Genomic DNA, 17,789 nt, shown 5'->3' with positions numbered 1-17,789 from the left:
GCTTGCATGAACTCTAACGACGGCACTGAAAATTTCACGAATGTCACAAATGCCACGAAATTGACCACTATTTTCGTGACATCGTCAGTAAGAGCGGCCGAAAAATTTGAGTTTTGCGTGTAGTAAGAGTTGGGCCCCGCCAACACAATGAGTAATCTACCAGAAAATGCACGAAGAAGGACGTTAGGTCCTTCGGAGTGCTTAATTCGAAAAAAGATGGAAGTCAATTTTTCGAAACTCGTGACATTTTCAGTCAACTCGTGACATTCGTGACATTCGTGACATTGTCAGTACCTGCCAAATTGAATATAAATCCACATCAATTCATTATGCACTGAATATGAAAAACAATAGCCTATAGGTTTGGCTTCAAATGAACGCTTGCGTACTAGAACAAATTCACGATACGATTGTCTTTTTTTGTGATATTATCATCCCGGCGTATCTAAAGAATTTTAACGTCATCCGAATTTATATTAAACGTGTTGATTTATAACATTTCAAACGAAGGGAAGCTATCTTTGACATGATCGACAACTTAGCTACGGACTATTTTTGTTCTTTTATACTAGTATTGCGCTTTTGCATTAGATTGAAAATAAAAGATATAACCCGATAATATCCTTATTCTTAGTTCGAAAAAAAATAGCAATAAAATCAATCAATTTTTTTCTATAATATTTTTGAGAAATGAACTCGAAAATGTTTCAGCTATTTCTTGTCGCCAGGTTTTTCTTGCGCAGATATCTAAAGTGCAAGTGTATCCCGAAGAGATATTTTTTTCCGATGGCGATTGCGCTTTGAGCTCTAACTCCGCGCGGGAGTCGTCATCTGCGGCCTAAGCCTGGCTTATTGAGGTGCAGTATTACTAAGTTCCAAGTTTCCAAACTTGAAACGCTAGGTGTCCTCCAAGTTCAAGAGGGTATATATACCATCTTCAGCTCCCATCTCATCATCCCAAGAATCTCACTTGGACAACAAACAACCAAATAAAAACTCGATAAGGGTCTTTTTATAAAAACCGAAGATGAAACTCGCCGCTCCCCTTCTTGCTGGTTTAGCTTCGGCTGACGTCTGTGGAGACTGTGACGGTAAATAGAGAGAAACAGAGAGCTATAGAAAAATAGAGATTCGGTCTCTCGGCTTTTCTTAACTGACAACTTTAGCCAACATCGCCGAGTTCAACGCGTGGCACGCTCAGTCGAACATCATCTGCTCCCGCTACACTCACCCACGTGACTACGCTCAGTTCGCCGACCCACGGGCAGCTGCTTGCAAGGACTGCAAGGTGCAGTGTGTGCCCGACAACGCCACTTGCCCGGGAACAGACGACCTCGAGGCCGGCTTCTGGAACAAGACCGCGCTCAAGCTCAAGGAGCAGTACGTCAACCGAGCCGAGATCCAAGCTGCCAAGAAAGCGGCCGAGAAGGAAGCCGCCGCCCTCGCTCGCAACTTGACCAAAGAAAAGAACAAGTACGACAAGATCGTCAACAAGCTCGCCGAGAAGAAAGCCAAGAGCGAGAACAAGGCATGGAAAGAGTCCGACTGGGAATCGTGGAGAGAGAACCGACGACAGGAAAACGAAGCCAAACGAGCCCAGCGAAAACAGGAGAAGAAAGACGCCAAGGCAGCCGCAAAGGCTCTCAAGGAACTCAGAAAGGTAGAGTCTAACCTCGATTGAATTTGTTTCTTACTCTTTTATCAGCAACAACGACTCGAGAAGCGAGCTCTTGCTGATAAGAACAAGGTGCTCTTTGCCTTCTACGCCGAGCTTGAGGAGCACTACGACGTCCTCTGCCCAGAAATGCACCTCATCCAGGTACGCTCAAAGTAAAATTGCGTCTCTTAACATCTCGATTTTAAGGACAATCAGAACATGGCCCGAAAGTTCAACATCTGGAAGCAAGCTCAACAATAAACGAATCATTCTCATCCGGGCTGCTTGATACGAGCCAGTTCAACTCTTAATTCCCTAAACCCAATCAAAAAACACACGAAGCGATCCAGCGCTTTTGATTGACGAGGGAATCTGTTCTTTCTTTTCTGTTTTCTTTTCTTTTTTCTACAACTTTTTACTTCTCAGAAACTCTCATTTAGAGCTCATCTTGTGAGAGCTTCGCGCGTTCTTTTGAATTGCGGCATGAGTGGGAGTGCCGCTTATTCGAAAAACGCGTTTCTCCTTGTACAAAATATCTCAGTCGGTGATCTTTTTTTAATAATAAAACTTATTCTGAATTGAAATCCATTGGAGTCGATTACTCATGAAATTTTCATCCACGTTGTTGCGTATGGCAAAACCTCTTGTTTGTTTACGCCCAACGCTTCAGACTTATAACATCTAACGTGAATAGAACGTGCGCTGCAGACATTCAATCAGCATTCGACTTTTCGAATTACCAATTTTTATATATTTTTTTTCTGAAAAATGAAAATCTCGACGGTGATCTTTGCTACAAACTTGAGCGTTGAAGCGATATCCTTGGCGAACACGCCTGCGGCAAATGAGATCTATGAGCAGGTGCTGCGGAATAAGCATTCCAGTCAGGAGAGGATGCATATAATAATTTGTATTGAGAGCTATTGATTTAACCCTAGCCCAGATCAGAGTTGAAAATTTTGCTTCAGTATTGCTGAGCTGAGCAGACTTTTTTTAAGGTATTTGAGCTGAGCTGAGCTTGTTGAGCTGAGCTGTTTTTACTGTGTTTTTAGTAGTAAAATTTTGTTCAAATGATTGAGCTGAGCTGAGCTGAGCTGAGTGAAAATTGTCAGAGCTGAGCGACTGTTCAGCTCACTCAGCTCAGCAAATTTGCATCTGTGACCCAGATAAATTCAAATCTTGAAGATTTAAGAATTTAATTTTGAAATATTAATCCTTGAAAAGGACAATCACGAACGGCTGCTTCTTGAAATCTCGGATATCAAAAAGACCTCCCAAAACTTATTCGACGGATTAGAGGGAAAAAACGAAAACTTCGAAAAAGCTGTGGAAAGCTTGAAAAACAGCATCAAAGAGCTCGATGAGCGACAGCAAGAAGGAATTTTAAAAGAAAAACTCATCGAGAAATCGCTATCAGAAATCATTGAAAAGATCACTGAAAAAGGTACGAAGCGAGAGATTGATCAAATCATAATTTTCTAAGCCGACTACAATGCCGAAGCAATTGAAAATAGTAATGCAGAGCAAAGAGAGCTGGCCACGCGATTAGAAAATAATTTGGAGGACATTTCGCTCGATCTAAAAGACGACAAAATGTAAGAACACTTTGACCAAGGCACGATTGATAATTGAGCATTCAGAGAGATTTTTGAAAAAGTGGAAGAATTCGAGAAGCAGCTGAAGAAACTCGAGCGAGCGCAGAGCGAGTTCGAACGTGTCACCGAGCTCAAACTTGGCAACTTCTTTGCTGAACGCGAAAAATCCGCTCAACTGCTCGGATCGCTCGAGCGGAAGGAAGACGAAATCTCCGCCCAGCTCAAGGTCATCGAAAACTTTGAAAACAACACACGCGGCAAAATCGAGGCGCAAGATGTCGAGCTCGGCATGCTTCGCAAGAGTCTGCAAATGATGCAGAAGCAAATGTCGCTCGACGAGTTCAGGGAGGAAAAGATCGAGGATAAAATTGTCAAGATGAATCTCCAAGTGCTCAACAGAATGGCCCTTCTTGAAAACAGGATATCGTGAGTGGCCAAAATGAGACAAAATGAAAACGATGATTTTTAAAATAGTGAAATTGCTGATCGAAATGCTTCTGAAGCTGATCACGAAGAGTTGGTCAAACTCGAGGAAGAACTGGACGTAATGCATCACGTGATCTCTTACCAACAGGAATGGTGAAATTTTCTAAAAGCAATTTGTTTTAATTATCCGACTCAAATATTCATCAATTGGAAGGAATCGTTAAAAACGATCGGCGACTCGACTTCCAAGACCGTCCGCGATCTCCGCCGCACAGACGAAATCCTCAAATCGAGTCTCGACAATGTCGAAGACAAAGTAGAAGAAATCGGCACTTCAGTAATCACAGAATTTCGTCAGGGTTTCATGAAAATGTTCACTTCCGAGTAAAATGATTCTCGAGTGATCTTTGCTAACTAAACTGACCTCAACCTTACTTTTGACCCTGCATTGAAAAAATGTGTGAATAAAAATCCTTTTTGAAATTCCTATTTTATTGAAAGAAAAATGCCGAATTCTAATTTGCTATCTGGACATTCCAAATTGGTACAGTAAAATATCCATTATAAATAACGTAATTGGAGTTCGCGCAAAGTAAGGGCCAAATCCTTTCCAGAGAACGGCAAATCCTTCATTCTTGACTGTCTTTCTCCAAACATCGAGCCAGCCTGAGTATTGGTGTCCTTTTGCGTTCTGAATTCTTGTCTTTGCAAAGTCGATCGGGAGCACTATCGTGGTTGTTAGCAGCCCAGAGCAGCAGCTAGAGAGAATCGAAAGCAAGTAGGGATTTATTGAAGGCACTTTTCCTTCTGAAAAAAGTAACAACTTGTTATGGAGACTCTATTCAGCTTACCTATGAAGTATCTGGTCTGAGTATTGAACGACAGTTGGCAGGAATTGACGACCATTGCTCTAGCAACAGTAGGTCTACATCCAACCCACAGTTTTCGAACTCCCTCCTCTTTTACTATCCTTGCCCAAGCATTGAAAACGGAAGTGTAGTTTCTTCTCTGCTCGATTGGCAATTTAGAATCGACAGTCATTCGTACTATCGCAACGTCAGCAGGGTTTCCAATTATTGCCGCCAAGCCCCCACTCGTGGAGCCCATCAAAGTTGTCCAGAAAAGGTTCGGCTTTTGTACTCCAGTAGAAACTTTGTATTGGTGCAAGAGATTACTGTAGATTCCAAGGCGACCGGTGGTGTAAGTTGCTTGGCGCATCATCGACGCGGAAAATCCATCGTAAAAACCGCGAATGCCTTGACGGAATTACCAATAATTTCAAATAGCTGATTTGATTTACCTTTTTCTTTGACGATTTGGCCAACACATGAAATAGGAGAAAGGCTTGCTCCACTTGTTTGTAATCGATTTTTAATAAGATCGAAGGGGTGAACCCAAAAGATCGAAATTTGACCAGCGACGAGGCCAAGACCAAATTTGAGTGCTATACTTTCATCTTTTGACTTAGTCATTTTTTCATCTTCTTCGTTTTTTTGATGAAGGAAAGAGTAAAATTTCAATTTTACGACGCAACTCTTTCTTTTTTTATTTCTCTAAGCTTCAAATCGTTACGTCGCCTGTTTGACTACGCTGAATTTATTACTCATCATTTTTAAGAAGATCTCTTTAAATAAAACGCTCTAGAAAACGAAGGCTCTCTTTTTCTATCGCACGCCCCTTTCGCAAAATCGCGAAATTTGATTTGTCCACCGAAACAATAATCGAAGCCAATTAGATAAGAAAGTTTTAGCTTCGAAATCGAGCCGCTCACGCTTTAGGCGGCGACTTTGAATTGAATTATTCAGCAAAATTCGTTGGAAAAAAAACCGGCGTGGAGTGTCTTTCGCACTCGATTTCATGCTCACGTGCATTTGGCATTGGTGCCCAGTCAATTGCGTATGTGCTACTGGAGCCGTTCACAGCTGCATGAGCTTGGAAAAGTTCCAGGAGGACGAGCTCCTATTCACAAAATCAAATGAGTTTGCGCGAAGCTTCAAAGCCGCCCATCTGGCCGCCGGATTTACTTCCTCGTTGTTTTCACGCGTTTCTACCGTTTTGCAACTTTATCCCGCTCGAAAAGCGAGACGTTCACATTTTCGAATTCAGTACTTTTCGCTACAAGATTTCAACTGCTCAAGAGTTTCCTTCAATAAAAGATAGCATCGTATTTTTTTAAAAATAGTCGTAGAAAAAGGTGCTTTCTTGCAAGAGGAGGAACAGGTTAAAATCAAGGATTCACGGGCTTTAAACTTAAATCACCGGTCAGTTTATCTTACAAAGCCTCCGAATAATCGATGAAGTGGCTACTCTTGGAATTGGAAACGTTTCCGGAAGTGGCACAATCTCCAGAAGATAGCGCTTTTAGTAGTTGCCGCTGCGGACCAGATTGGAAATAGAAGAAAGTACGATATTTGTTTTTGATTAGTTGCGAATTTATTAGTAAATGCGACGGGTTTTAGCGGAAGTTAGGTCAAATTACTGATCTTAGCTCTTTTCGAGCTACTTTTTTTTCAATTCAATTTCTTTCTTGGTGGTTTTTTAGCTCTGAAGCTCGGCTGTGGAGAATGGGATCCAAGGAGAAGTTGAATCTTATGGAGCCATTGTTCATGCCGCTGACGATGGAGCCGACTTTGATCGCGACGACCTGTCGGTTAATGGATTTCGCGATGCTCGTCGCCTCGTTGAGATTTCGCATCTCAACCGCGTCAAACTCCTCCAAGATCAAGTTGAAGCGTGGAGTCAATCCGACTGGAAAAGAGTTTGGACGGTTTAGATAAATCTGGAGCTTAATTTTTACCTTTTCGTTTCAAGGTGATCTTGTGAAAGTGTTCGCCCCGCTTGCGACTGATCTTGTAGCGCAAGCTCCAGCCGAACTCCTCCATGTCGATCGCCGCGCTCATGCGGATCTGGTACGAGTTTGGTGACTCCTTTACTAGAGGAAGAAAATGAGTCACGCGCACTCGTTCCTTGAAGTTGAAGTCTCGCTGGCCGAGGGCAAGCAGCCACATGACTTCGATCAGCTCACGCTCGCTCATCAGCCGTCGATCGACGCGATTCAGGTAGTGACCCATCCCTTTTGTTGGGGGAATGTCTTTCACTATCCTTTCCAGTTCTCGCTTGCGCGTTGCTGAAAATTTATCCAAATTTGCTTCTTAGGATAGCGAATTTTTCCATCCAAAAAATTGATGAAAGTTGATGAAAAAATTCGTTATCCAGCGAAGCTAGTGTAAGAAAAAAGAGAATAGACTGCACCTTCTTCTGCTGCGAAGAGAGCTTCCTTGTACTTGAAATTCTTAGTTTTGGTTTTCGAAGGTTTGCTCATTTTTCCCGCAGCTCAGAGGTTTATTTTCTCGAAGTGAAGATTAACGAGAAGGGGATTTCTTTTATGTCGTGATCTGAGCAACTTCATCGCATTCCGCAGCACCATCATTGACGCTGTTGTGTGCGATATCTCGAAAAAGACGTCTTCGTCTTTCACAACACGATCCATGAGATGCCGGTTGAAGAAAAAATACGCGAGGGCAGCAAGTCATTCTTTAGGAATAATCTTGGATTTAGGTGCAATTCCATGTTTCTCCGCCAAGGTCCCAGCCAAAGCTTCCGCCGGAAAGGGATTAAACAACGCCCAAAATTTTAATCGCCAGGAGCTCAACTTCAAGGCCCATGAATTTAAACGTGAGCGATGGTGGTTCTGGAGGAACGTGTGTACTAAGCTCGTTATATTACAGGGAACAAGCGAAACCAAAACTCAATTCGTTAGTTGATCGTAAGAGCCAAAATCTCATGAGGATTGGAGTCGTCATATTGTCCTGTTTTTTGACTTTTTCTTCTAAAGGTAACGCCCTTATTCGCCTTGCGAAGAGTTAAAATAAGGGTATCACTTTGTTAAATCTATCGAAAAGCTAGAAGAGTACGAAAGTGGTACGATAGCTTTTCTAGCTCTTTTAGCTTTTCGATAGATTTAACAGAGTGATACCCTTATTTCAACGAAATCAGAATAAAGCTGTTCCTTTTATTGCTGATTTTTAAGATTAAATTTTAGATTCGAGCATTAATATTAATCATCAGTGTTGGATACTACCTGTATTTCAAGACCCGCGCTAATGGGAAATAAAGTTATTGGTACTTCTGCTGCCGGATGTCTTGGAAAAGCGAGATGACGGATTATAACTTGCAGGTGCACGTGTTGGGCAGGTCCGAAAAAGTCGATCCCGGGGACTTTTCTCTCCTCCCTTTCTAAAGTATCCAAATTCAGTAAGCCGAGAGAGTGAGTTTCGAAATCGAGAGCCCGCGAAATCCCGACGGGAAATTAGCGGAATTAACGGAAACACCTCGCTACACTGGCGATTGCGCAAAAACGATTTTGGTTTCGGATGCCCTCCTCGAGTGACGTGGAAAATGCTTAGCTTTCGACAAAGAAGGATCTTTTCGAGGATTTCCCAAAAAACTGGCCACTTTCCCGGTCGCGTTTGGTACTCGTGTTTGTTTTTGGAATTCCAATCTAGCTAGCTTCAGACAGATACAACTTCGATAAAGACAAGCACTTCAACTTGAAAAAAAACATCGTCAAAATAACTTCCCAAATCTTCGATCATCTCTGGACATCTTATTTTTCTCTGCAACTTTATCAAAAAACAACTGATCGTCTGATCGTTGAGGATGGTCTCGTGCTGATCAGATTATGTTAATTAAATGTTTTCTGCTTGTAAGCATATTTCTTTTGTTTGTGATGACGAAAGTTTGCGGAAAGTATTTTTTTAATAAAAAAGAAGCTCTTTTACAAAATATTTTGTTATAAAATATTCGATTATCTATCTGAAATTCATTTCTTGTTCATGACTGCAGGCTGAGAAAGAAAGTATTGTATCACTTTCGCTCCTCGGAGATGATCCCCCGTTAGCGGCTAACTGATACCGAGCAAAGGAGGTCCTTACGTGACTAGTTCATAACCTGATATCGAGACGTGCTGTTTTTCTAGAAATTTTGTAGAAATGGAATGGTACCAGACAGGCTTTTTTCTAGCCACCGATGTTTCCCGCCCGATCCAAACGACGGGACTATAAAAAGGCTGCGCTTGTCACTTCTTCGCTCATTTTCAGAGGAGCCAAAAACATGAGCCGAATTTTTGCCTTGAAAGACAGCAAAGAGAATGTCAAAGGGATCTTCTTGAACGTTTACGGTACCAATCCCGGTCGATCATCTGACATTGTCTGCACCATCTCCTGCTGGGAGTCTGCTGAAGACGTTTTCTGGGCTAAAGTCAACTACGATGAAATAAACTTCAAAGATGTCAGTTTTAGCAAGGAATCTATACTTTCAATTATTTCATTATTTAGGATCTGGCTACCATGCGATCGGGAATCAAACCTTTCTTCACCATCTGCAAGGATCAGTACCGCTACCAGCGCCTTGGAGTAAGTATTTATAATAGTTATTATAATTTTGCATTTATCATATAACATTATACTTTAATAATTTAAGTGCGTATCCAATAAAAATATTTATTTCAGAAACAGGCTGCTGGTCGTTTATGGCGCGATCAACCTTGTTCTGAACCCAATCCCGTCCAGACTCGTCCACTAAATGGATTCTTCGACCAGCAGTTCGCATGGCTCGTCCCTGATTGCTACAAGAACGGCAACGTTTGCCTCGCCCATGGATCGGTTAACCGGAGAATGTCTCCCAACTTCTACCTGAACAAAATCGTAAGTCAATTTGAAGATTTATATTTTGAAGAATTAACAAAATATGCAGGACTTTGATGGAGATCTCTCGGGCACCATCAAGAACTTGCCGATCTGGGCCAACGGGGCTGTCGATGGCTACGATACCGTCGATCTGCCCTTGCGTTGATCAAGAACTGTATGTTGATCTCTTACTGCATTCCTATCTACTGCAAATTCGAAAATTATCCTTTCGTTGTAAAATAAAGATACGGAATTAGAAAGTGGATCAGAGTTATTTCGAGTTATTTCGTCAAGTTAGAATCTTTAGAATTGATGAGGAGCGTTTAATCCTTCTCAGATTAGCCGACGAGGAAAAGGAATAAAACCAAAGGGATCAGATACTTTTTACTTTGGCGCGAAGTTTGACGCCTTTTTGAGCCGCCGTGAAATCAAGTCACGTTCTTCTAGACACCTTCTAATTGATGAACTCTTTTCTATGGAGTCATCCTTTTCTAAAATGCACAAAGAGAGCATCTTTAGAAACCAGCTCCTTTCTATGCCAGCATTTTCTTATTTTATTGCCAAAAAAGGAGGGAAAGAAATTTGAATGATCAGTTTTACTCAGTTTTCTTGACGACAAGTTCCGGCCAGCCGCTTTTATCGCAGTGTTCTCGGGAGAAAGAAAGGCCCTTCGCGCTTCCAATGACGATTTCGGCCGTTGTGTAGACAATATGATCTATAATCACCGTCATGGTCGATTCCCTACTCCTCTTTTTTTACCTGAGAAAACGTGTCCTCCAAAAACATCGCCTTTGTCGTCGGAAATCGAAATGTGAAGATGATGTCCTCCATCAGGATCGATTGTTCCAACGAGGGAGACGATTTCGAAATGCCCGTCGAAATCTCGAGTTAGATTTGCATTCGCTAATCGAATCTTTGCTTGTGTCAATGATCCAACGCAAGTGATGATGAACGCGTTTTGCAGATTTTTCGCTTTTACAAATTCGACCAGTTTTTCTTGCAAATTGTCGCCGGGAACGAGGCGAATCACGTGCACTTCCATTCTCTAATCGGAATCTATCGTTTTACTGCAAAGCACGAAATATTTCTCTTTTTTTTCTTTATTTTTTTTTGTATTAGCTTTCGAGAAAGACGCGTGTGTTTGTTCAATTTTTCATGTTTTATTTGTTGTAAAAAACAGAACTGCGAATTATTTTTTGTTCATCATTTTAGCGTTTGCGATTCATGCCAATCAATGCCTGGCCAACAGTGGCCATGGACAGCTTTCGCGATGCTCGTCGGTTTCCTGATCCGCCTTCGAGACTACAGGTAGGAACAAAATCAGTGCGCTGATCATGACACTACAGTCGATTTTACCTCTGCTTACGGCTGTCAAGTCGAGCCATGTCTTTTTTGTTGATGGTGAGCATGGCGGACGCTTTTCGGGAGTTGATTTTTTGTTGCTCCTCGGCAGAGTGGCTAGAGAATTGTTTGTTTTTTTTTGAAATCTACAGTAGCAATTTTTGTATAAATTAAAAGCGATCAAGGTCAAAGAAGAGAGAGTAGTGACCTTGTTTAGTTTCGTCACTAATCAAATTTTGACAATTGAAAAAGTGAAAATAAATGAAACTGTATAAATATTGGCGCCGCGTACATTTTGGCCGAGGTGTTGACGGAAGTGTCGAGCGAGGCAACCTTGGCTTCCTTGAAGATTCCCGAGCGACGGGCGATTTCTGCTGGGTCTTCAGCCTCGACGAAGTCTTCGAAGTCGACTGGTTCCGCCTCGTCGCCCTGCTCTTCCCAGTAATTCTAAAAAGAGACATCAGCAAAAAGCAGAAAATCGCAGAAATATTCTTACTCGAGCGTAGTCGCCAAATTTGGGATCCTTGTGAATTCGGCCAAGGCAGCCCTTGAGCCAAGTTGGAAGGGGAACACCTTCAGCGTAGATTTTGTACATTGTTCGGATAAGTTCTTGTTCAGCGACCAATTTTCGGTTGGAGAGATTCGCTCTGTTGTCCTTCATGTCGTCGAGGATGTTGTACATTTCTTCGAATTTCTTGTACTGCTCTGCGATGAATTCCTCATCCTCCTAAAACGCATGTTTTCAAAATAAAATGCGATGTCGAATTTCTAAACCTGAGAAAAGAACATGATCTCAACTGGAAACTCTTCCTTATATTTTTCGTAGTCGACATTCATCCAAGGAAGAATAGGTTTTCGACCTGCTCCTCCTTCCTCTGCGTTTTTAGTCGCCCGAGCCATGATGGAGTTCATCTTTGATACACGTGATTCTCGCTCTTTTTCTTCGATTTCTTGGAGAACAGACAGGGCTGGAAGGCCCTGTCGTCCCTGAGATTTTCTCGCTAAACACTGATTATTTATGCATAATTTTCGTAAAATAAAATTTAAACGCTATTTATATATTGAGATATTTTAAGCCTCGCGAAATTCTAAAAAGCCTTCGAAAAAAAAAGAGAAATGCGCAAATGCAATACACGATCAAGTAGAATCGAATAGCCACCTTCAACAAAGACTGATCTTTTGCCCATGATGATTTTTCTCTATGACGAGTTCAGCGTTTCAGAACAAGACTTAGCACAATTCTTTTTTTTTTCTCTCTGTGCTCTGTGGCCGCCTAATCCATCGTCAATCTCGACTGCGCTAATCGACTTGTGACACAAGTTAGGTACATTTATACAGACAAAATTGAGTGCACATGGAAATGCAGAGATTATTTGAAGGCTGTGGACATCATCGAAGCTTTTTTCGCCAACACTGCAAATCTTCTGCCTCTAGGTGGCGCTGCGCCGGCGCTAGAAAAAGAATTAATCACTTTGAACAAGTATAAAAATTATAAAAAGCATAAAAAAATTACGAAGGCCTTACGCTTGTAAAGAGTCTCGCCGGTGATCCGAGGCGTTCATTTTGTCCTGGTTGACCATCAGAATCATCGATTTTCTTCTAGTGTTGAGTTTCATCATCTGCTCTTTCGTCATACTTCCCCGTTTACCAGTTTCAAGTCTATTACCAAGATCTGCCTGAAAACAAACGAATATTACTGTGAAAAAGAACAGACGAGTTCTCACGAGAGTGGATGTCCTGGAAGCTTCATTCTCATCGATAGGATTGTTGATGTTGATGAAACCGTCGAGCATAACGGTTTTTCTTCGGATATCCGAGTTTCCATACATTTCTTCTTTTGCAAAGGAGAAGTCGTAATCTCAGAGCACAAGGTTGAAAAAAATTCTTAAAAGTGAAGCTTTCTTTTTGAAGAGCGAAAATATCTTTTTTTTTCAACCCGAAATCCATCGTCTTCCATTTCTGTCCAATAATTCTTCGCTGCTTTACAAAAATTTGAGTCACCGGAAATCAACGTCATCGCGTTCTTTATCCAGCAAGGAAGCGCTAGAATTACCGCCCGTTAATACTTTTATTGCATATTTTTGTCACCTTCATCTTCTTGCATATAGCTAGCGCAGCTCCTCAACATATCGACGTTTGCTTTGATGGTGGGAGTCTTGCATTTTGGCCCAAACTTATCTGAGCATTTTCAATTTCAATTTAGGCGAGTTGAAATCAACGAGGAATACCTTGGTGTTTGAGAATTTTAATCATTTCGAAGAAGAGGCGCGATTCTTTCTCCAATCGCTCGGATTTTTCCGGCAAAGGGTTGAAGCAATTACTTGTAAAATGGTTCATCTTATTGATCATAATCTAGAGTTAAAATGTTAGCTGAACCAATTTCCTATCTGGGAAGTCTTCTTCTGTTTGTCGAATAATCTCATCAATGTCGATTTCCTAAAGACATAAGTCGTTGACCGTTTGAAAGCATGCATCAAACCTTGGCTGGCTTCCGCTCACTTCTTGTTTCGGAGCCATATTTCGAGAAGTCAACTTTCTTCTGCTTCCTCTGCTTCTCCTCGTATTCCTCCAAGAACGACGAGGACTTCTGCCCGAATCGTCCTTGAGTTCGTCGGACTAAATTAGCGCCGACTCGAGCAACTGCACGAAATAGCACGATTTACCTTCAAGAAAAACGGATCGTTTGAGGACCATGTGTATTGACCGAAATTTTCGAAAAAGCTCTGAATGGTTTGTAACTTGTCTTCGCTCTGTCGTGTTCTGCTCAGATTGACCCCTCAACCCCCTTTTTGCGGCCTGTAGCCGTCAGCAAGCAGTTCGGGCGCCACGGCCATAAATCTGTTTCCTCAAAACATCCAGAACTCCTCGTAAACAGCTCAGATCCTTTGGCAAAATGTCACCGCTTCGCAATTACAGTAGGAAATACATTGAGTAGTCGATGATTTATGACCTCGTTTTATGTGTATTGCACATTTTGTCAACATCGAGGATAGTTAACAAGTTTCATTTTTTTCCTGCGAAATTCGATTGAAAATTCAAAAAGGCAGAACTGAAGAAGGAGAAGTTTATTTCCAATGGAAAGTGTCAATTTCTTATTCAAAACAGAAGAGTTTCGAAAGCGTTATTCTTAACGATCAGGATCGCCAATCGTTGGAGGATAGTTTTTGAAGATGAAGGGTGTAAGCGTATTGCAATTATTAGCAATAGTTGTTGTTTTGGTCCACTCGTCGACCGTCGCGACCCCCACCACCAGAGTAAGGTGTCAAGGAGTTGTTGGAGCCTGAAGATAGTTAGTTATTCATGCGTGATTACTCAGGATAAAAAGTAGAAGAGACGGTTCGTGCGAAAAGTGCTTCGATGATAGTTAATCTTGCTGTAGTAACTATCACTCAGTTTGGAAGGATTGTGCAGAGTTAGCGAGCTCTAGGTGCTCTTTTCATCCCTTTTCATGTCCTTACTTGTGGAAGTCATTTTGGTTTTCTAACTCTGGATTTTCTTGCTTATAATGAACGAAGCTGGACGTTCGTATTTATAGTTCTTCCTTCTGGCTTGCCATTTGACAAGTAATTAGAAAGTAGAGTACCGCTTCACCACAGCGAACTTTTTCACTCATCAAAGCAAGGTCGAAAAGCAATGACTTGTTGGAATGGACAGGAATCATACGACAAAAATGTGCGCTCAAAGAGTCTTCTGGAACAGCACCCGACATCTTTATTATCGGCAAGAATTTTTAATGAAATTTTAAATAAAAGTTGGATTTCCGTGGATACCAACAACTTGGCCATCAATAAAATCGACGTAAAATTAGGTTTCTGGATAATCGGAAATAGAAATCTGGAAATAGAAAAGTCTAATTAGATTCTTGTTCGTTAATCATATTTTAAGCGGAGGAATTCTTGAAATTTTACTAGCAATTCACAACTCTTGCCCCTGTCAACAGATAATAATTTGCTTTCCTATCCGTGCTTGAAGCGAGTTCCTATGAGCCTGCAGAGTGAGTTTCCACTTGCTGCGTTTCCACTAAAATTCCGCAGTGCCTGGAAAAATTTTTCTTAGATCGGAAGACACGTCAAATAAAGAATTCCAGTCCTGTCCTCTGTAATTCTCGTTGAAACAAATAAGCTGGTCTTGATTCTTACATGTTATATTGTAATTTGAACTAGTTATTACAGTACAAGCGTAGAGTGTTTTTTCATTAGAAATGCTTTTATCCTTGGTGTTTTTTCGAGGGAGAAATAAAGACGGGAGCTTGTTATTCTTCTTATTGCGGTTACTTCAATTTTTCAGCTTTTTGTAGAGAGATGCAACGACGTCTTCCAGAGCACCGATCATTTCCAAAGAGTCCTAAAGTGAAAGGATAGCCCTTTAGGAAAGGAAAGGACGGACGAACCTCATAAACTTTATCCGATTCTGATGGTTCGAAGATTTGAAGAGCACGATCTTCTTGGGACAAAATACCAATTAGCTTCTTATCCAAGATCATTTGAGAAAGTTTTCGCTAGATATTTTAATAAACATTCGATTTTTAAGAACGATTTCTACCTCGATTTCGAGTTCGTCTAGGTCGATAAGCTTGGCGATTTTGGAAATTTCCACACGGGAGTACGGTTCGATCAGTCGTTTTAAATTCTTTTCGAGGAGATTGGACTTCAGACTTTCGAAGTGTTCCTAGAAAGAGTTTTTAGTCATGAGACGGGGAGACTTCGACCTCGGTCCAAACAGTTCACCTGTATAACTGTGTCGTCGCTGAGCTGCGGCTGATATTTGACAAATGCGGCTTCGAGTTTATGAACATCACGGTCAGCGGAGGCTTTGCAAATGTCCTACAAAAAGAATTGACATTTTACTCGCATTAAAACAACCGCCGAAAGGGCCCACTGGTTTTAAACTCGCTCTAAGTTCAGTAAAGAACGGTATCAGCATTTACCTTCATTGCTTCAATTTCCGGACCCTTGTATTTGATTGCTAGCTTAGCTGTGAGCAGATTCGACACTTCTTCCTCGTTGTTGTTCATGATTTTGCACATAATCATGTATCTATGTGGGGTAGTTTTTGTAAGACCTTGTTGTTTTCACTTTTCGTTTACCTTAGATTCTGAACAGCCTTTTTCTTAAGGTCGCAAGAATCGAATCCCTCAAATGCTTCGTAAAAGTAACTGAAAACACCTTTTATTCGAGCAAAACGAAGCCTGATTGCACCTGAATGCAGTCTTCCAGTCCTTGTTCTCGGCAGCATGGAGGATACCCGCTTGCATGTCGAGATTTGCTTGCGTTCGTGGAGGACAGTAAATAGCGTTGGCGGTCGTTCTAGCGGAAGTAAGCGCGGCACGGGAGTTTTGAAGGTTGCCGATTGAGTGATACGCCTGAGAAGGTGAGATACGGATTAAACGTTGAAGCTACCTTTGATTCAGTAAGCTGGATTTCAACGAGCAAAGCTTTGTCATCAAGCTTTTTCAGTTCGGAGTAAAGGCGCTGTCCGAGGCCAAGACACTCCTTGTAGTTTTTGTGTCGAAGTAGAGGGCCATTAGGCGGGCTTCAAGAGCCTGCCGCAGGTATGTGCGCTTCTCCTCCATCGCCCATTGTATGCATTCTTTGCACAGATCGACTTCCACTCCAATGGCTTTTGGGAAACGGATAAGACGGGGATTCAAAGTAAGGTCTACCTGAATCCATATCAAGGAATAAGTCGACGAGGGTTCGAACAAGGCGGGCAGCCTTGGCCTTGCTCAGCGAACCCAAATACGGGCGCACGTTTTTCACGAGTTCACCGAGCTCCTTGGCATTGCCCTGCTTTTGAAGCCACTCGCCGAGCTCGATGATCTTCGCCTCATTTTTGCGGATTGTCTCTTGGTCCGAGCGCTCTTTTGCCTAAGAGAAGGGTTAGTAGAATCCTCACATTATCGTTCATACAGAATTAAGGTCATGGTAAAGTTGCTGTAAGTCGTTATTTGTCGGTTGAGCAACACATGCTGCGCCGGCCATTTCTCTCTGAAGCACCATACGCGTTTTAAAAAGCGATAAGTTAAAAGATCAGTCCTGGCTTGTTGGACGGAAAAGAATCCAACAGATAAATATTATAGGAAATTAGAATATGAACAGAGGAACAACCAAAATCATCGAACAGGGGTGAGTTGTGTCGACTTGGTCAAAATAAATTAAACGGCTATTGTCAATTGGTCTAGAATTTGACCTGCGTTTGGTTTTGCAACGTCGTTGTTTTTAGAAAAACAAAACTTTAAATCTTGTTGCGAAACCGGCCTCAACGGGGTCGTCCATTCGGACGGTTGGCTTGAGTTGAAGAGGGTTCTTGGGCTTGGCGGGGACAGTGCCTTCGACTACTGGGCCAGCGGGAGAAGTCCAGAATTGCTGAAAGCGCAAATTATTTCAATACTACGAGAAAGACAGCGAACCTTATCTAAGCCAAGTTTCTCAAGCGCGCATTTGTCCCAGGTGAGCTGAACTCGTCTACAGAATACGGGACGTCTTCTTGGATCCTGCTCCATGCAGTCAGAATAGTCAAGGAGCTCTTTGTTGCATCGGTTGAGCGCTTCTCGGAAGAATTCACCAGCGCAATCGCTGTTTAATAACATTAATATTCATTTGAAACATTCTAGCGTGTTACCTCACAGCGTTGCCGAGCTTTAGGCAGGCTCTGGGGTCACCATGAGTTTCTTGCTTGCAAAGCATAAACTAAAAATGGGATGTAAAATGCAATTAAGCTGGATCAGTACCTTATTATTGATATTAGAGCACATAGTGGCGTACTGAGAAGCTCCTGCTTTGAGAATTTCTTCTGGAATACCAAGGTGTCCTCGGTGGAGAGAAGAAAGCTGCTGCTTCTCAGAGTCGGCAAGGTGAGCCTGGATCTCCGGTCGCTCATCGGGAGAGATCTACATGAATGAAAGGTATGTATGGCGCACTAGTTTTGTAAGGCGGGTACCTTAGGTTTGGGGTAGAACGAAACGGTTTTGTCGATAAGTTGAGCGTTAAAAGGAGTGTATAGCCATCTCTGCTTGAATTGTTCCTCTGACATGATCTCTCTTTCGATCTACAAACAACGCGATCAGATAAAAACGCAACTAAG

The 17,789-nt window shown here is 42.0% G+C and overlaps 8 protein-coding genes and 1 long non-coding RNA gene across 9 annotated transcripts; 2 read left to right on the top strand and 7 right to left on the bottom strand.

Moving 5' to 3' along the window:
- The first annotated feature begins 963 nt into the window (after positions 1-963).
- LOC145710535 (uncharacterized) lies at positions 964-2,241 on the top strand. Its single transcript, XM_081788304.1, has 4 exons — positions 964-1,091; positions 1,167-1,660; positions 1,706-1,819; positions 1,865-2,241. The coding sequence occupies exons 1-4, from the start codon at positions 1,028-1,030 to the stop codon at positions 1,916-1,918; spliced, it is 726 nt and encodes a 241-aa protein (XP_081644430.1). The 5' UTR covers positions 964-1,027; the 3' UTR covers positions 1,919-2,241.
- Positions 2,242-2,425: 184 nt separating this feature from the next.
- On the top strand, positions 2,426-4,161 carry LOC145709301 (uncharacterized). Its single transcript, XM_081786980.1, has 5 exons — positions 2,426-2,518; positions 2,882-3,101; positions 3,141-3,252; positions 3,298-3,678; positions 3,727-4,161. Exons 1-5 carry the CDS (start codon positions 2,426-2,428, stop codon positions 3,833-3,835), a joined length of 915 nt encoding a protein of 304 aa, XP_081643106.1. The 3' UTR covers positions 3,836-4,161.
- Positions 4,159-5,372, bottom strand: LOC145706847 (mitochondrial 2-oxoglutarate/malate carrier protein-like). Its single transcript, XM_081784296.1, has 3 exons — positions 4,979-5,372; positions 4,530-4,934; positions 4,159-4,485 (listed from the first exon to the last, which is right to left on the bottom strand). The coding sequence occupies exons 1-3, from the start codon at positions 5,148-5,150 to the stop codon at positions 4,202-4,204; spliced, it is 861 nt and encodes a 286-aa protein (XP_081640422.1). The 5' UTR covers positions 5,151-5,372; the 3' UTR covers positions 4,159-4,201.
- Positions 5,373-6,138: 766 nt separating this feature from the next.
- Positions 6,139-6,580, bottom strand: LOC145709998 (uncharacterized). Its single transcript, XM_081787679.1, has 2 exons — positions 6,476-6,580; positions 6,139-6,426 (listed from the first exon to the last, which is right to left on the bottom strand). Exons 1-2 carry the CDS (start codon positions 6,576-6,578, stop codon positions 6,194-6,196), a joined length of 336 nt encoding a protein of 111 aa, XP_081643805.1. The 5' UTR covers positions 6,579-6,580; the 3' UTR covers positions 6,139-6,193.
- Positions 6,581-9,910: 3,330 nt separating this feature from the next.
- LOC145708576 (bifunctional protein GlmU-like) lies at positions 9,911-10,456 on the bottom strand. The gene is made up of 2 exons (XM_081786262.1): positions 10,125-10,456; positions 9,911-10,080 (listed from the first exon to the last, which is right to left on the bottom strand). The coding sequence occupies exons 1-2, from the start codon at positions 10,405-10,407 to the stop codon at positions 9,962-9,964; spliced, it is 402 nt and encodes a 133-aa protein (XP_081642388.1). The 5' UTR covers positions 10,408-10,456; the 3' UTR covers positions 9,911-9,961.
- Positions 10,457-10,521: 65 nt separating this feature from the next.
- LOC145707961 (uncharacterized) lies at positions 10,522-12,584 on the bottom strand. Its single transcript, XM_081785558.1, has 8 exons — positions 12,431-12,584; positions 12,231-12,382; positions 11,866-12,157; positions 11,481-11,707; positions 11,203-11,433; positions 10,999-11,153; positions 10,722-10,823; positions 10,522-10,667 (listed from the first exon to the last, which is right to left on the bottom strand). Exons 3-8 carry the CDS (start codon positions 11,891-11,893, stop codon positions 10,574-10,576), a joined length of 837 nt encoding a protein of 278 aa, XP_081641684.1. The 5' UTR covers positions 11,894-12,157; positions 12,231-12,382; positions 12,431-12,584; the 3' UTR covers positions 10,522-10,573.
- A 64-nt stretch (positions 12,585-12,648) lies between these two features.
- On the bottom strand, positions 12,649-13,028 carry LOC145707963 (uncharacterized). The gene is made up of 3 exons (XR_014134789.1): positions 12,935-13,028; positions 12,795-12,884; positions 12,649-12,749 (listed from the first exon to the last, which is right to left on the bottom strand). It is a non-coding gene; the product is annotated as an uncharacterized LOC145707963 (long non-coding RNA).
- A 1,796-nt stretch (positions 13,029-14,824) lies between these two features.
- On the bottom strand, positions 14,825-16,755 carry LOC145710533 (26S proteasome non-ATPase regulatory subunit 11-like). The gene is given in 11 exon segments (XM_081788301.1): positions 14,825-15,050; positions 15,097-15,204; positions 15,249-15,374; positions 15,434-15,529; positions 15,634-15,742; positions 15,793-15,861; positions 15,905-16,068; positions 16,106-16,206; positions 16,209-16,325; positions 16,369-16,573; positions 16,616-16,755. Coding segments are annotated over 11 exon segments (1,254 nt in total). The 5' UTR covers positions 16,706-16,755; the 3' UTR covers positions 14,825-14,981.
- Positions 16,728-17,780, bottom strand: LOC145710536 (NADH dehydrogenase [ubiquinone] 1 alpha subcomplex subunit 8-like). The gene is made up of 6 exons (XM_081788305.1): positions 17,646-17,780; positions 17,437-17,595; positions 17,328-17,395; positions 17,116-17,281; positions 16,964-17,071; positions 16,728-16,895 (listed from the first exon to the last, which is right to left on the bottom strand). The coding sequence occupies exons 1-6, from the start codon at positions 17,736-17,738 to the stop codon at positions 16,884-16,886; spliced, it is 606 nt and encodes a 201-aa protein (XP_081644431.1). The 5' UTR covers positions 17,739-17,780; the 3' UTR covers positions 16,728-16,883.
- Positions 17,781-17,789: the final 9 nt, after the last annotated feature.

Source organism: Oikopleura dioica, chromosome XSR (assembly GCF_907165135.1).
Source record: "Oikopleura dioica chromosome XSR, OKI2018_I68_1.0, whole genome shotgun sequence".
NCBI lineage: Eukaryota > Metazoa > Chordata > Appendicularia > Copelata > Oikopleuridae > Oikopleura > Oikopleura dioica.
The sequence above is the reverse complement of the archived record's forward strand: the minus strand, read 5'-3'. Positions and strand labels throughout refer to the sequence as shown.

Excerpts from the sequence above, each read along its gene's own strand:
- LOC145709998 (XM_081787679.1), bottom strand. The coding sequence starts at position 6,578 with ATGAGCGCGGCGATCGACATGGAGGAGTTCGGCTGGAGCTTGCGCTAC. Across the intron at positions 6,427-6,475 it reads GATCACCTTGAAACGAAAAG|TCGGATTGACTCCACGCTTC; the intron begins GTAAAAATTAAG and ends ACTCTTTTCCAG.
- LOC145706847 (XM_081784296.1), bottom strand. The coding sequence starts at position 5,150 with ATGACTAAGTCAAAAGATGAAAGTATAGCACTCAAATTTGGTCTTGGC. Across the intron at positions 4,935-4,978 it reads CCAAATCGTCAAAGAAAAAG|GCATTCGCGGTTTTTACGAT; the intron begins GTAAATCAAATC and ends AATTCCGTCAAG. Across the intron at positions 4,486-4,529 it reads TCAGACCAGATACTTCATAG|AAGGAAAAGTGCCTTCAATA; the intron begins GTAAGCTGAATA and ends TACTTTTTTCAG.
- LOC145707961 (XM_081785558.1), bottom strand. The coding sequence starts at position 11,893 with ATGGGCAAAAGATCAGTCTTTGTTGAAG. Across the intron at positions 11,708-11,865 it reads AAGATCAGTCTTTGTTGAAG|CGAGAAAATCTCAGGGACGA; the intron begins GTGGCTATTCGA and ends ATCAGTGTTTAG. Across the intron at positions 11,154-11,202 it reads AATTTGGCGACTACGCTCGA|AATTACTGGGAAGAGCAGGG; the intron begins GTAAGAATATTT and ends GTCTCTTTTTAG.
- LOC145708576 (XM_081786262.1), bottom strand. The coding sequence starts at position 10,407 with ATGGAAGTGCACGTGATTCGCCTCGTTCCCGGCGACAATTTGCAAGAA. Across the intron at positions 10,081-10,124 it reads TGGAGGACACGTTTTCTCAG|ATCATATTGTCTACACAACG; the intron begins GTAAAAAAAGAG and ends CGGTGATTATAG.
- LOC145710536 (XM_081788305.1), bottom strand. The coding sequence starts at position 17,738 with ATGTCAGAGGAACAATTCAAGCAGAGATGGCTATACACTCCTTTTAAC. Across the intron at positions 17,596-17,645 it reads CGTTCTACCCCAAACCTAAG|ATCTCTCCCGATGAGCGACC; the intron begins GTACCCGCCTTA and ends TCATTCATGTAG. Across the intron at positions 17,072-17,115 it reads AGAAACTTGGCTTAGATAAG|CAATTCTGGACTTCTCCCGC; the intron begins GTTCGCTGTCTT and ends TTGCGCTTTCAG.
- LOC145710535 (XM_081788304.1), top strand. The coding sequence starts at position 1,028 with ATGAAACTCGCCGCTCCCCTTCTTGCTGGTTTAGCTTCGGCTGACGTC. Across the intron at positions 1,092-1,166 it reads CGTCTGTGGAGACTGTGACG|CCAACATCGCCGAGTTCAAC; the intron begins GTAAATAGAGAG and ends TGACAACTTTAG. Across the intron at positions 1,820-1,864 it reads CAGAAATGCACCTCATCCAG|GACAATCAGAACATGGCCCG; the intron begins GTACGCTCAAAG and ends CTCGATTTTAAG.
- LOC145709301 (XM_081786980.1), top strand. The coding sequence starts at position 2,426 with ATGAAAATCTCGACGGTGATCTTTGCTACAAACTTGAGCGTTGAAGCG. Across the intron at positions 2,519-2,881 it reads CAAATGAGATCTATGAGCAG|GACAATCACGAACGGCTGCT; the intron begins GTGCTGCGGAAT and ends ATCCTTGAAAAG. Across the intron at positions 3,253-3,297 it reads GATCTAAAAGACGACAAAAT|AGAGATTTTTGAAAAAGTGG; the intron begins GTAAGAACACTT and ends TTGAGCATTCAG.